At 44.3% G+C, this 16,492-nt stretch overlaps 1 protein-coding gene across 1 annotated transcript in view; it reads right to left on the bottom strand.

Moving 5' to 3' along the window:
• The window catches only part of PDE11A (phosphodiesterase 11A), a 544,360-nt gene extending 529,947 nt beyond the window's left edge, over nucleotides 1-14,413 (bottom strand). The window contains exon 1 of the mRNA XM_030210333.1: nucleotides 13,183-14,413. Coding sequence (XP_030066193.1) covers nucleotides 13,183-13,968 — 786 coding nt within the window. The 5' untranslated portion in view covers nucleotides 13,969-14,413. The remainder of the gene's footprint in view (nucleotides 1-13,182) is intronic.
• Nucleotides 14,414-16,492: the final 2,079 nt, after the last annotated feature.

The raw sequence follows: 16,492 nt of genomic DNA, 5'->3' as shown, positions 1-16,492 counted from the left end.
GATTTAGTGAAGAGAAATCTTGCCTCACCAATCTACTACATTTCTTTGAAGGAGTGGAGGAGTGGCCTAGTGGTTAGGGTGGTGGACTTTGGTCCTGAGGAACTGAGTTCAAATCCCACTTCAGGCACAGGCAGCTCCTTGTGACTCTGGGCAAGTCACTTAACCCTCCATTGCCACATTGAGCCTGCCATGAGTGGGAAAGCGTGGGGTACAAATGTAATTTAAAAAAAAACATGTGGATTAAGGGGAGCCGGTTGATATTGTGTATCTGGATTTTCAGAAGGCGTTTGACAAAGTACCTCATGAAAGACTCCAGAAGAAATTGGAGAGTCATGGGGTAAGAGGTAGAGTTCTCTTGTGGATTAAAAACTGGTTAAAAGATAGAAAACAGAGAGTAGGGTTAAATGGTCAGTATTCTCAATGGAGATGGGTAGTTAGTGGAGTTCCCCAGGGCTCTGTGCTGAGACCGCTGCTTTTTAACATATTTATAAATGATCTAGAGATGGGAGTAACTAGTGAGGTAATTAAATTTGCTGATGACACAAAGTTATTTAAAGTCGTTTAAATCACGGGAGGATTGTGAAAAATTACAAGTAGACCTTACGAAACTGGGAGACTAGGCGTCTAAATGGCAGATGATGTTTAATGTGAGCAAGTGCAAAGTGATGCATGTGGGAAAGAGGAACCCGAATTATAGCTATGTCATGCAAGGTTCCATGCTAGGAGTCACCGACCAAGAAAGGGATCTAGGTGTAGTTGTTGATGGTACGTTGAAACCTTCTGCTCAGTGTGCTGCTGCGGCTAAGAAAGCAAATAGAATATTAGGTATTATTAGGAACGGAATGGAAAACAAAAATGAGGATGTTATAATGCCTTTGTAACGCTCCATGGTGCGACCGCACCTTGAATATTGTGTTCAATTCTGGTCGCCGCATCTCAAAAAAGATATAGTGGAATTAGAAAAGGTGCAGAGAAGGCAGACGAAAATGATAAAGGGGATGGGACGACTTCCCTATCAGGAAAGGCTAAAGTGTCTAGGGCTCTTCAGCTTGGAGAAAAGGCAGCTGAGGGGAGATATGATAGAGGTCTATAAAATAACGAGTGGAGTTGAATGGGTAGATGTGAAGCATCTGTTGACGCTTTCCAAAAATACTAGGACTAGGGGGCATGCGATGAAGCTACAATGTAGTAAATTTAAAATGAATCAGAGAAAAATCTTCTTCACTCAATGTGTAATTAAACTCTGGAATTCGTTGCCAGAGAATGTGGTAAAGGCGGTTAGCTTAGCGGAGTTTAAAAAAAGGTTTGGATGGCTTCCTAAAGGAAAAGTCCATAGACCGTTATTAAATGGACTTGGGGAAAATCCACTATTTCTGGGATAAGCTGTATAAAATGTTTTGTACATTTTTGGGATCTTGCCAGGTATTTGTGACCTGGATTTGCCACTGTTGGAAACAGGATGCTGGACTTGATGGGCCTTTGGTCTTTCCGAGTATGGCAGTACTTATGTACTTAAAAGATACCAAGAAAAAAACAGATGATATCACCAACTACCGACCAGTAGCATCAATTCCACTGGTAGTAAAACTGATGGAAAGCATAGTAACCAAACAACTTACTGACTACATAAACAAATTCACAATATTACACGAATCACAATCAGGATTCTGCTCCAACCACAGTACCAAAACAGTACTAATCACTCTACAAGCCAAATTCAAACAACAAATAGCAACAGGCAAAAGCATACTTCTCCTACAATTCAACATGTCTAGTGCGTTCGACATGGTAAACCACAATATATTACTAAGCATCCTAGAATACTTAGGGATTGGTGGAAGTGTACTTAGCTGGATCAAGGGTTTTCTAACAACTAGAATGTATCAAGTGAAATCAAACTCGAATATATCATCACCATGGAAAACAGACTGTGGAGTACCTCAAGGATCACCACTTTCACCACTCCTTTTCAACCTAATGATGATCCTACTAGCCAAATCCTTATCCAATCAAGGTCTTAACCCTTTCATATATGCAGACGATGTCACATTATACATCCCTTACAGACATAACCTAACAGAAATCACCAAAGAAATCATACTCAGCTAGAACATCATGAACTCATGGGCGAACACTTTTCAACTAAAACTAAACACTGAAAAAACACACTGTCTAATCCTCTCATCCCAATATAACACAAACAAACCCACCAACATAACCACCCCGGACTACACCCTCCCTATCTCAGATAGCCTGAAAATACTCGGAGTTACAATTGATCGAAATCTCTCACTAGAGAGCCAAGCGAAAGCTACAACAAAGAAAATGTTCCACTCTATGTGGAAACTCAAAAGAGTGAAACCATTCTTCCCGAGGGAAATATTTTGCAAATTGGTACAATGAATGGTACTAAGCCACCTAGACTACTGCAATGGAATTTATGCAGGATGCAAAGAACAAATCAAAAAGAAACTCCAAGCTGCCCAAAACAAAGCAGCCAGACTCATATATGGAAAAACAAGCTTCGAAAGCGCAAAACCCTTACGAGAAAAACTATACTGGCTCCCAATCAAAGAATGTATTGCATTCAAAATCTGCACCCTCGTTCACAAAATCATCAACGCTGAAGCCCCGAGATACATGTCAGACCTCATAGACCTCCAAATCAGAAACACATCAAGATCAACACGAACATACCTAAATCTCCACTACCCACGCTGCAAAAGACTCAAATACAAATCAACCTATGCATCCGGCTTCTCCTATATAAGCACAAAACTATGGAACGCACTACCAAACGCTGTGAAAACAACATATGTTCACCTAAACTTCCAGAAACTACTAAAAACTTACCTGTTCAAAAAAGCATACCCGAACGACCCAAATTAAATGCCTCAACTCTGCAACACAACAAAACCAAAGCTCATTTAGACATAAATTACCTCTTCCTCCTTATGATTCCTAAATCTGTCTGTCACGCAGAAACTACTCTACCACAACTTCACTTTGTATTTGTTCATACCGATATTGGCGATCGCCTCTATGGTACTATGTAAGCCACATTGAGCCTGCAAATAGGTGGGAAAATGTGGGATACAAGTGTTACAAATAAATAAATAAATATTATTTTCTAACAGGTCTTTTCCCTCCATAGCACTATCCAGTGAACTGCAGGATCGTAACTCTTTTGTGTGCTTTTAAACAAGCATTGCAGAAGTGCTTTGTCTCAAAGAAACTGCCTGTCTCATATGCAACAGGAGGGAGCCTCCTCCCCCCTAGGATCTCCTTCAGCTCTAGAAGATGATATGGACCTCACTTGTAAAACATCCAGTGCTTTTTTTGTGCCGGTACGCAATGGTACGGCGTACCGGCACCTTTTTTTTGCCCTGCGTTACCGCCACTTATCTGCCCGCCCTCTTCTCCCCCCCCCCCCCCCCGCCCCAAGGATCCTTTTTCTTTTATTATTTTAAATTTACCTAACCTCTGTCTGAGTCCAACCGCATGGGCAGCAGCATCACTGAAAGCGCTCCCCTCCCGAGTCCCGACGTCTGTAGCAGAAGCTTCCTGATTCATTCATTCTCAGTGTCCTGCCCTCGAGGGAAGCTTCTGCTACAGATGTTGGGACTCGGGAGGGGAGCGCTTCTGCTGCCCATGCGGTCGGACTCGGAGGTCAGGTAAATTTAAAATAATAAAAGAAAAAGGATCCTTGGGGGAGAAGAGGGCACCAGGGCAGGCAGGCAGGCAGTTGGACATGGGAGCGGGAGGGCAAGGGAGAGAGGACCATCTGGACATGGATGGCAGAGCTCAGGGAGAGAGGGGAATTGCTGGATAGGGATGAATGGAGGGGACAGGGGACAGAGGAGCACGGATGGAAGGGCAGGGCTCAGGGAGAGAGGGGAATTGCTGGATAGGGATGAATGGAGGGGGCAGGGGACAGAGGAGCATGGATGGGAGGGCAGGGCTCAGGGAGAGAGGGGATGGATGCCTGGAGGGGGGCAGGGGAGCCAAGGGAATCACTGGGTGGGTATGGATGGTTGGAGGGGGGCAGGGGAGCCAAGGGAATCACTGGGTGGGTATGGATGGCTGGAGGGGGTGCAGGGGAGCCAAGGGAATCGCTGGGTGGGTATGGATGGCTGGAGGGGGGTCAGGGGAGCCAAGGGAATCGCTGGGTGGGTATGGATGGTTGGGGGGCAGGGGAGAGAAGAGAGTTGCAGGACATGGATGGAGGAGAGGGAAGGGAGAGAGAAGAAATGCTGGACATGGATGGTGGGGAGGGAAGAGTGAGGAATGAGATGAGATGAGGAAAAAGGAAGAGAGGAGAAAAACTGCACATGGATGAAGAAAATAGGCAGAAGCTGGATCCAGTGGACAGCTTTTACTTACGGTTGTAGGGCAAGAAATGAAGAAAAAAGGCAGAAAGTAAAGAAATAAATGGAAAGGAAGCCCTGGAAACGGAGTTAAGGGAACAGATAGAGAGCAGCAGAATCAGAGACTGGGACCAATATGGAAAGAAAAACAAAGTCACCAGACAACAAAGGTGGAAAAAAATCATTTTATTTTCATTTTAGTATTTGAAATATGTCCAATTTGAAAACTTACATCAGCTGTCTTATTTTGCATTGGGTATACTGGAGCTGTAAAAGCTTACAGAAATTATTTATAATGAAAAAAATCACGTTATTTTGTTCTCCTATACAAGTATAATGTTTTAAATGATGTCTGCTTATATGCGCCATAGCTGGAATAAGGGGTGTGGCTAATGTGGGTGTGGCTATCATAGGGGTGGAGCCATATGTGGTGACCCCGCCCATGAGTACCGGCACCTTTTTTTCTACAAAAAAAGCACTGAAAACATCATAATGTACCTCAGACACTTGGGCTTATTTGCTAATAGAGCCTGGTGGTGCAGCTTTAAGGACCCCAGAACCATATTCCTGCCAGCACTAACCTTGGCTGCAAATCTGAAATCTTATAGGAAAGCTCAGCAGAAAACACTTCTCACCTCAAATAACGGCACTTAGATGGCTAAAACCTGAACTCCTTAAGGAAGGCACAGCAGCAAATAACTTCTCCCCTCAATACATAGTGAGTAACATATTCAATAATCAGTGTTTACACTTTGCAAACTCACACATAGTGCTGTGTACCACATCAGCCAATATATATATACAGTGAAATCCACTTAAGTGCAAGGGTCTGGGACCAAAGAAATACATGCAATTAACCGGAGCATGCACTTAACCGTTGTGACCCAAAGAAGCTTGACATCTAATAAACGTATGTACAGTACTGTTTATTATACGTACAGTATACAGTCTCCGTTAACTGACGTTAGGCTTTCTTGAAGTAATCAGTCATAGTCTTCTGTACACTCTTGTGTCTGTGAGTTCCATAGACTGCGTCTGCCAGACGGTAAAAACTGTCATAGCACTGACATCCAGTGGCCTCCAGATAGGCCCGCACGGTGTTGAGACTCTCTAGCACTCTTACAAAAGTGACAGGAGGTGGTTGAATTTCATCACCATGTGCCTCGCTGCTCATTTCATAATCTGTTGCCTGCGTGTAGGTGCATATCTCAACATCAGTGCTGTTGTCAGCTGTTTGTAGATCGTAATCAACAGCTACGTAGTGATGAAACTCCTCTCCAGTAACACAGGCTGGGATATCAATAGCCTGTTCATCTGATGCGTTTGCAACAGCTGCATCTGTTTCGTCCCTCTCCACATCCCTAACAAAGCTTGCTCGCTTGTAGCAGTTCACAATGGTTGCCTGTGTAACATGATTCCAGGCTTCTTTCTGCATATGTAGGGAATCCAACAGTGAAAGATTACGAGCCAGTTCATCAGCACATTTATCCTTGCCAGTCTGGTCATCTATAACGCTCATCAGACGACGCAGCACAAGAGCCCGATAATGTTTGAAATTGGCTATTATGCCCTGATCCATAGGTTGAATCAGAGAGGTAGTGTTTGGTGGCAGGAAGACCACCTTGACGTTAGACAGCCTGACATCATCACTGTGTGCAGCACAATTATCACAAAGCAACAAAATCTGACGCCTTTGTGCCCGCATTCTAGTGTTTAACTTCTTTAGCCACTGCTTCCAAATTTCCCCAGTCATCCATTAATTTGTGTTAGCCTCATATGACACAGGAAGTCGCTTAACATTCTTGAAGCAACGGGGCTGTTTGCTTTTTCCAACGACGAGTGGTTCCAACTTCTCACTCCCATCCATATTGCAGCAAAGGAGGATTGTCAGTCGGTCCTTCGACGTTTTACTTCCTGTAGTTTCGGCTTCTTTGAATGCAAGTGTTCCATCAGGAATCGCTCACAAGTAGAGACCATTTTCATCAGCATTGAAAATGTCACGAGGTACAAACTCATTCAAGATGGTAGGAAGAACTAAAACAACCCAATTTTCAGCACCAAAGTCATCAGCGTCTTGTTTTTCACCATGCTGTTTCTTGAATTTTATGTTATTCCTCTCCTTCCATCTTTCCAACCATCCAACAGTGGCTTTGAATTCAGTTAGTCCAAGACTTTCAGCTAGCTGATTAGCTTTCTCCATAAGCAGTGGACCACTGACAGGAAACTGTCTGCTCCTGACTCGAGAAAACTACCGAAGAAGAGCATCTTCTACATCCTCAGCTTTTCCCGCCCGTTTACGTTTCCGGTGTGGATTTGTATTGTTTTGCCAGTCTTCCAGAAGCTGGTCTTTCTGCTTCAAGATTCGTGAAATTTGACTGGGATTGACACCATATTCTTTAGCAATAGATGCTTGACTTTGTTTGTTTTCTAATTTTTTAAGAACTTCTATTCGTTCAGCCAGTGTTAAAGTCTTTCAGTTGCGCGACGACGACACTCTAACAACATTCTTTAGCTTATTCTGCCTGTGGCAGTTAACCAACAAGATTTCAAATTTACCGCCCCTTTGTCACGCGCCAATCGGCTTCCATATTCCGTATGTGTGCATATGCGGAGTCTTTCCTGCAGAGGAGCAGTCTTAAACCATGCATATAAGCGAATCTTGCACTTATCAGTGGTGCGCTAAACCAAAGTTTGTCCCCATAGAAACTGATGGCGCCAAAAACAGGACCAAAGTACGGCATGCAGTTAAACAGAGCATGCGCTTATCCGACATGCACTTAAATGGAGTGCAATGTATATATTTTTATTTTTGACTGATTAATTAATTCCTATTTCAATGCTGTCCTAGGAAAAAAACCATTAGCGGGAAGGGAAGAACTTCAGACACTTCTGAACTGTACCCCGGCTCCAATTCAAACATTTTCATTTTTTAATTTTGAAGAGCTTAGACCTAGCAAAGCACCCCCAGCTCATCTGGAGCTCAGTTCTCCAACTGGCTCAGTTTCCAATCCAGGAACTGCATGGTGATCCTGCTATCCATCTACTGGAAACAGAGAAATACTGATGAGCTCAAGCTGCATGGTGCCCTAAGAGGACAAAGCATGCAGGTCTTTTTTTTTTTAATTTATCTTTCTCCATCCACTGGTTGACAGACACAACACACAGGTTCTGGACTGGCCTAGAGACATTTAAATACCTCTGCAGCATGAATGCACAGGAGGCAAGTCTCTTACATTTGAAAGGAATGTAATGAGGTGGCACAGGATGAAGGTCAAAGAGGTTAGACTTGGGAGTAATCTATGGAAATACTTCTTTATGGAAAGAGTGTTGGATGCATGAAGTGGCCTCCCAGTGAAGGTGGTGGAGAGAAAGACTGTATCCGAATTTAAGAAAGCATGGGACAAAAACATGGAGAAAAGGAGGTAGTGGATGGTAAGAATGAGCAGACTGCATAGTCCATATGGTCTTTATCTGCATTCATTTACTATGTTTCTATTAGATTTGATCCAGTTTCTAATTCATTTTACCATTAGACTAGCAGCTTGCTCATGAAATTTCTGTGAGGAACAGTATCAAAGGCCTGACTGAAATTCAAAATACACTATACTAAGCAGTACTCCTTTCCATGGCCAGCTATGCCACTAGGTAGATGGCATCCACGTAGAGTTGGGTTTTTTTGGGGGGGGGGGTGGCTCTGGCACACATAAGAGCCTTCCTTGTGCAGAGCCTGCCACTGCTGCCCCTTCATCTACTCCTGCATCAGCCTCAAACTTGAAGAGTTAGTGCTGTAAAGGCCCTGTAAGCAAAGGCCACTGTTCAAGTGCTGTCAAGTCCCATCATGGGGGGGGGAGGGGAGTATGGGTACTTACAGGGCTAGCGTTCAATCTTCTTTAAACTCATGGCCAGTGCTGGAGAAGGCAGGGGCATTAGCAGAAGCCTAGAAGTAGGGAGGGAAGGGACGTAGCCAGACTTCGGCGGAAGGGAGCCCGAGCCCGAGGTGAGGGGGCATATTTTAGGCCCCCCGGCACCGCCAACCCCCACCACCACTTTTAACCCCCCCCCCCCCCCCCGGCACCACCGCCCCTCCCCCATCCCTTTTGACCCCCCTCCTGCTGCTGCTAACCCTCCCAGAAACCGCCAGGTACCTTTGCTGGCGGGGGTCCCCAATCCCTACCAGCCGAAGTCCCCTTCAGCGCTGGACTCCGAGTCTGGTACGTTCGCTGATCTGGATTCTGTTTCTGTGAGTCGTGACGTCCTGTACGTCCAGCTGGACATAAGTTGGAGGTAGGGAAGGGTGATGCTGGCAATTCAGGTGGGGTAGAGGGGGGAAGGAAAGATGTTGGCCACCTTGTGGTTGGGAAGAAGAGGAGATGATGGCCACAGGGGAAAGGCAGAGAGGAGAAAGGGAGATGCTGACCATGGGAGGTAGACAGGGTAGGGGAATGATTACCTCAGGGGACAGGAGAAGTAGTAAAAAAAGAGGAGATGCTGGCAACCTGAGGAGCATAGAGAAATGAAGGTGAGATTCTTAAAAAATGAAGGGGGGGTTAGGGCCTTAGAGCTGCCCCTGGAGGGCTGAAGGTTTGCCTAGAATATCAGCTACCCTTAGACTAGCCCTGCTCCACTCTCCCCAACCAATTTGATTCCATGATAACCTAAATCAAAGACGTCAGATTTGTCTGATATAGCCCCCCCCCCCCCCCAGTTTAACCATGCTGTCTCAAAACCTGAAATATTTTGAATTCAATATATTCCACAGTCCTTTTTTAGCAGTTACATTATTCATCTTCTTACTGCTGTGCTCAGGCTATCTGGCCTGTAGTTGCAGCTTTTTCCTTGCTCTCATATCTTAATGAACAGAATTATTAGTGGTGCTTTCATACCATTCTAAGCTCCCTTAATATCTGGGTGTACATAATCAGGCCTCATTTCTTGACTACTTTGGTTTTGCTAATTCTCTATGGCTAGGCTTCCCAAACCTGTCCTAGAGACCCCCACAGCCAGCTGAGTTTTCTGTATATCCAGAATGGCTATACATGATTACTTTTGAATATGTTGGGTCTCCAATACATGTAGATCTAACTCACACATATTCATTCTGGAAATCCTGAAAACCTGACTGGCTGTGGAGTCTCTGGGATAGAACTCAGATGCTTTGAAGAGAATAGCACTATTCCTGGCTTTTCATTCACTGCCAGCCTATATTTGCATTTCAGGGGGGGGGTTGTCCTCAAAGGGGCCAGTGGGGCTTTGCACTCTGGGCTACTGTTTGTCTTCCCCACCCCATTTTTTGTCTGCGGACTTTGCTCAACTACAAAACTTTTAATAGTGTAGTTGTCCTGTTAGTCCATTCAAATGCACAGAAATAAAGGTTAATACAAGCAAAAAAAAAGATATAAGGCAATACCTTTTTATTGGACTAACCTAATACATTTCTTGACTAGCTTTCTGAATAAGAAAAAAGACAGCAATACTAGAAAATATAATTCACTGTTCAATATTTTGTCATTTGATATACAAATTTAAAACAATCCATCCATGGCATAGTTTTTCTCATCCATACTGCCTCCAACTATCTAAGGCTAAAAAAAAGAAGGACTTTTTAAATTAGGAACTACTGCCAAACCAATCAATAACAACTTCCTTTTAATATGCTGTGTGCTGATGTCTACCACATGAGTTAACTACAGCGCTGAAACCTTTTCAGCATTGTACGGCCAGTAACAAGTACGTAGACCACTCCATTAAGGGAGGAAATTCTATATTCTACTATTGTTATGCTGTTAACAAAACTGTAAGTTTTATGTTAAACAGTACCTGCTGTACAAGCCTTGAGTGAATCTCTTCATAAAGGCTGTTATTAAATCCCAATAAATAATATTAAGAAGAAACACATTTGTACAACACAGGTGTAATAAGTACAGACACCGTACTGTTTTGAACTTGTAAAACTGAATTGCATCCTTGTGTCAGGCTGCTAAATGCCTTCCTGAATTACCTCTTTTTGCCCACCTTACTCCAAAGTAGCTCCCTTCATTCATATGCAAAACATTGTGTCTTCTCCCTTTCACTCTGCTAACCTGAACAAACTCACACTTCTCTTCAGAGCTTATCAAACACCTGCACCATCATTACTAACAGGGATAAAATCCTTTAGGCTCTTTTTATTAATTTTTAAAGTGCTGTATTGTGAAGGCTGCCAGTTATCTGAAAGGGAACATCTGTCGTTCGTATGGACACATCCCTCTATGCCTATTTAAGTCAATCTGTTTGGACCTTTTTGTTTAACAGTACTGAAGTGGTTAGATGTCCTTTGGTTTGAATATTCAATACACAACTTTCATATATCTTCCAGGTACAATCCCAGCCAAGCCATTTAATGTCACTGCTACAAGTCTCTTCACTTCCACAAATGATTAAGTGGTTGTATTAGTGAACATCTTCTAAAGAAATCCACTTGTGTATTACAACTTTTAGTGGAAGTATTGCAGAAAAAAAAAGGAATTGAAGAAAAATGTATAATCAGAGTGAAGGAAGGTTGACGACACACATCATGACATAGTGTTGGGTGGGCACATGAGGTAGAGCACACAACAGTACCTATATACTCGCAAACGCAAATGGACTTGGTCAGATTTTACGATAGCAAATAAGCTTCTATAATATTGGTGGCCTAAAAAATTGATGAAATTGCATGTAAAATCGGAAGGTTTTGTAAAAACTGACAAATAACCTTAATTTAATTAGCACAGTACAGCAAAGTAATGTGCAGCTGGCCCTCTAAATGTCAACCAGCAGGTGATGTGCAGGTTGCACAACTGTAAGCATAATCTCACTTCCTAACCATCCACGCGGGAAATCACCCCAGAGATGGAGCAGCAGAATGACTTTTTAGTTGGGGAAGCCATAAAAGCCAATCTCTAATTCTCCTACTCCCCAATCCCTCAAGCTGGGGTTCCATCCACCGGCTCAGACCAAACCCTGCTTATATATATATATATATATATATATATATATATATATATATATATATATATTTGCAAAGGCTATGTGGGGCAGAAAGTTGGACCATAGCTCATTGCACAGCCTGAGTGTCTCACGTTTATCTATATATACAGAAAACAGTGAAGGTGACAAAAAAAATATCGAGTGTGATTTTTTTTGAGTCACCTTCCCTGTTTTCTGTATATCTTCGATGGCTTTGTTTCTTCTGTGTGTATATATCACATTCATCTATGAAATCTTTTCTCCAGGATTTCCACCTATATTTGTGCTGCATTTGAGAAGCATAGCCCCCAGGGATTTCTCCTAGTTAGGGCTTGTTCAGAGAAAATAGAAAGGGATATGAAGAAATCAGAGGAATCAGGGCTGTGGAGTCAGAGTCAGAAGCAATTTTGGGTGAAGCTGGAGTTGGTATAAATGTACCAACTCCGACTCTGACTCCAGATTCAAAATAAAAGCAATATAAATAAATTTATATTGTTCAGGTTCTTTGTTCAGACTTCAAATAAATATATTTAGTGGTCTATTAGTTTAAGGGCCTTGATTACTAAGGCATGCTAGCTATATGGGTGTCTCTAACATTAGCATGCGCTAACTTTTAATGCATGCTAAAAATGCTAGCGAGTCTACAGTGTAGCTTAGTAAACAGGGCCCCTCATTTTGTGCACAAAGAAAGATCCTATGTTTTTGTAATTAATCAAATTTCTCTTAGATTTACTATTCATAGTAGGAATCTGAGTCAAAGGTTTGGTGTACCAATTCCACAGCCCTGGAAGGAATAAAGGCTTATAATTACTAGAACTCATGGAAGATTTCTGTAAAAGTTATTGTGTTAAGAGCCAAAGGTACTTAGATTGCAAGTGGTAGAAATAACGTTACAAAATGGCACCATTTTTTGGAGAACTGGCTGATTCAGTCCTAGTTTTACCTAACAGCCCACATAGACTTGTATTTCTGCTGTTTTCTGTTGAGCTCCCTAAGAAAAATAGGATTTTAAGAATCCATGGATTCTGTAGGTCAATGCCTAGGTTTGAACAGCTTGTCCTTAAAAAATAAAGGGTTTCTTTTACTAGGTTGTGTGCTTACCGCTGCAAAAAAAAAAAAAAGGCTTACCATGGGCAAAGGGATAGGTCGGGGGGGGGGGGGGGGAGAAGACATGTTCTGCGCTAATTGGTTAGCACGGCTACATTGCCACGCACTAACTGATTAGCACATGGGCCCTTACCACCTGCAAAATAGGTGTCAGTAAGTGTTTACGTACTAATGACCATGAGCTAATGGTTAACTTAACATGTGGCCATTAATACTGGAAACAGAAAAATCGGCCATTTTACCCACACGGTAAAAATGGCCATAGTGCATGGGAATGACACGCATAAGCACACACTAAAGCCACTTTTTTTGACGCAGCTTAGTAAAAATGCCCCAAAGTCATCTAGCACCCTAGGTAGAAGAAATATTCAGGTTGGAGGTCCTCTGGCTCCTGTTTTTATTATGATTATTATTATTATTATTGTGACTTTTTAACCCACAGTCCCAAAAGATACTCGCATAATATTAGTGAGCACAATAACCCCCTACCCAAAGACCTTACAGTATTGGTGGGTTGCTGAAGCAACAGCAGATAATTTGATTTGTCCTAGGTTACAAGGAGTGTCTACGGGGAAAAAAGTGCTCTGCCAAAATACTAGTACAAATTATGATTACAGTAGCGATTCCAGCTATGAGCAGCACCAACTAGCATTTCACAAAGGGAAGAGAGAAGTTGCTTTGGTAGTAAACTCAGAAGCAGGGGGGTGCAAGGAGCCCTTACCTGATAGGCATCAGGGATGTTGACAGTCTCTCCATGCTCCGCCACATAGCCAATGATGCCCTTACCCCAGGGCACTTGCACCTCATTGGAGTTCTCCATGCTGTAGGAGGGCAGCAGGGTGGCACCAGCGTGAACGTCGAAGAACTTAGACACCAAACTTTTCTTGCTGGCACTGCCTTCCACCAGGAAGAGGGAGCAGCGATCTGCGTCCACCATGATGCAGACAAAGATGAGAATCTTGTAGCTAAGGCTGGTGAGGTTCAGCTCGTTGGAGATGTCCTTGACCAGCTCCAGAAAGAACTCGCGCTCATTGTTCTCCTTGAGATAGTACTTATAGTCTATGGCAGTGGAGGGGTATTGAGGGATGTTGACTCGTGACTCCAGCAAGGCGCTGAGGATATGGGCAGTGGTAGGGGGCAGGGAGCTGGCCTTCCGCAGCAGGGCCCGGCGCCGCATGCTGGACAGGGGTTCCTGCGCCCGTGAGTTCACATGCTCGTCGTACGTGCGATTCACGTTGATTGCCTTGGAGCGGGCAAAACTTTTGCGGAGCTCCTTCTGGGAAGCTCTGCGCTGCAGCCCGTCGCCTCGGTTGCTCCAGCAGTCCTTGCCCGCGCTGCTCTTGTCCTCTGCGCCGGAGTTGGCAGGTGGCTTACTGAACGGATGCTTTTTTAGCCACTTTTCCACCATGCACTGTTTCCCTTTTCTGATCAGATAGTCTTCGAAGAGCTCTGGGTGCTGGTCCAGAAAACTTTCCACTTTGGAAAAGTCCAGAGCCGGATTGGCCATGTTGGCAGCGGTCAGGGCTTGCCCGGCTTTGAGATGGGCACTTCCGTGGCAGACCTGAAACCAGGGTCACTTTCGCGGACGCTGGGCATATTAGACTGGCACACTCAGTGCATCCGATGTGCAGCTGCTAGTACAAGTGGAAGGAACATTCCCCGCGCCACTGCGTGCAGGGAATCCCCGGCCAGAGGAATCCTTCTTGGGGATTACAGTCTGGCAGCCCTGCCCCTGAGAGCTTGCATGGATCTGAGCTGCTCCCAGGTCAGTGCTCGCTTCCCTTCTTACCAGAACCGTGGCACAAGCCCTACTGTTGCAGACAGCGGCTCCCGCAGGAGTAGACGGGCAGACCACTCAGACATACGCGCACAGTATAAGATGCTTGGCAGACTGGAGCAAGAGCTGGATCATTCAATACTGTCAGTTTAGGCTGAGAACACGGCATGCTGCAGAAATGTGACCAAAAGCAGAAAGCTGGAGAAAGCTCTCTTGACTATTGCAGCTGCTAATTCTCTCCACCTCCTGCCTGTGACGAGTTGTGGACGGCAGAATCAGCTAATCAGCAGCCGGAGGAGGGGAATCTCTTTGTCCAGCTCCTGCACTGATGTGGGAGGGGGAACAGCACAGGGAGGAGAGTGCAAGAGAGTGTTGTGTAGAGGTAGACAGTGAAAGAAAACAACTAAGGATGGGTGCCCCCCACCCAGTTATGCACAATGCATGCTGTTCACCACCAAAGTGCTAGCTGAATTACAGTTTAGCTGGGATGGGGGAGGGAAGACCAGAGAATGCAAGGGGCATTTGTGAGCTCTTAACCTCTACTGGTACAGCTTTTCCTCAGTCAAATAATAAAATATTAACAACTAGCAACTCCCCTCTGTCTCCTGCTGAAATGTGAAATGTTACCTAGGCTTGGGGGAGGGGAGTTGTCTCTGGAGGTGCTGGTCTCCAGGTGAAGATGCAAAGGAGAGGGGAACTATGAAGTGTGTGTGAGAGAATATGTGGGCCACCCCTCTACAATCAATCTCGGATGACCACAACTGAAAAGTTACCAAGTATGTTCTGGGGCTTGCATGTTGTAGTTTCTGAGTTAACCAATCCACACCAAAGAGAATCAGGAAACAAAATCCTCACAAAAAGTCTAGGACACAAAACAGGCAGGCATAGGGGTCGACCAAATAACCTCCAGCAACCTGATGAGTCGAAAACACAACTTTATCGGACAAGCACCATTTAAAAAGGGACCCGATACAGGACCGTGTTTCGGCAGAAGACACTGCCTGCCTCAGGAGTCACATGCATTGTATGTTAGAGAATGACACCGGGACAAAGTTTGTCCCCATCCCCACCCCATCCCTGTGGGTTCTGTCTCCATCCCCACCCCATCTATGCAGGTTCTGTCCCCAACCCCGCCAGCTCTGTCCTCATCTACAGAAGCCTCGAACAGTTATGATTTTATATTTAAATCTTTTTATCAAAGTATAAACAGGAACAATATGATGTGCAATTGTTGTTTATAAATCACAAATAGAAAACAATAATAAAAATGAGCAACGATAATAACCTCTATAATCAAACAGGGAATTTCAAACTTAATCAATATATAATCCAAATACTCAACGAAGTTTGAAAAATTAGGTTTGTGGGTGTCTCCCCTTAGGCCCAGATGCACTAAACTTAACGAGCCTTTAACGAGCCAATAACAAGCCATTAATGAGCAAGTAGTTAAACCCTAGCATGCACCAAATGCCATTTCCCGATCACGTAGCAGCTAACGAAAATGGAATGCAAATCATTATAATGAGCTGCAGTACCATTGCAAGGCTATTATAATGATATGCACTAACATTTACCGATTCTCCTTAGGGTGGAAACCCTAACATGAGGTCTGCATGTCTCGTTAGGCAGGGGCTGCTGTGGGAAAGGAAAAAAAAACAAGCTGCGCGTCTGTGCCTAACATTGACGTCTTCAAGGTGCAGAGGATGGCGGGGAAGCTGTCATTTCAAGAGAGGGGGGAGCGGCGGCGGTGATCTCAGGGGGGCAGGGCTGCGGAAAGATCTTTCAATGCAGGGGGAGCGGCAGTGGCGACCTCGGGTGGGGGGGGGGGGGCAAACGCCGTCTATAAAGGACGTCCGTAAGGACGTCCATAGGCATATCGGGTTTTTTTTGTTTGTTTTATTTTTGACGGCATGCGCAGAGCAGCCAGCATAATGCTTGGCTGCTCTACGCATGCTCTACCGGCCGATTCTCCGACCGTTTTACGAGGGATTAGAGAATGCAAGTGAGCTGCAATGAGCAGCTCATTTGCATTCCCTTTTTTTGATGCATTGCCAGTCCCTACCGATTCGCTATGGAATTCGGTAGGGAATGGCTCTAACGACAACTTTAGTGCATCTGACCCTTAGTATAGAAAAGATTCCTATACAGAAATCCATGATATCAAATTACACAAAAAGGAACCTCAAAGCTCCAGGTAGGGAACATACATATAGTATTGCAAAAACCACTATCAGATTAGGAATAAGGTAATATC

This window comes from Microcaecilia unicolor, chromosome 7 (genome assembly GCF_901765095.1).
Source record: "Microcaecilia unicolor chromosome 7, aMicUni1.1, whole genome shotgun sequence".
In the NCBI taxonomy this organism is placed as follows: Eukaryota; Metazoa; Chordata; class Amphibia; order Gymnophiona; family Siphonopidae; genus Microcaecilia; species Microcaecilia unicolor.
This window is presented reverse-complemented; position numbering and strand designations above follow the sequence as displayed.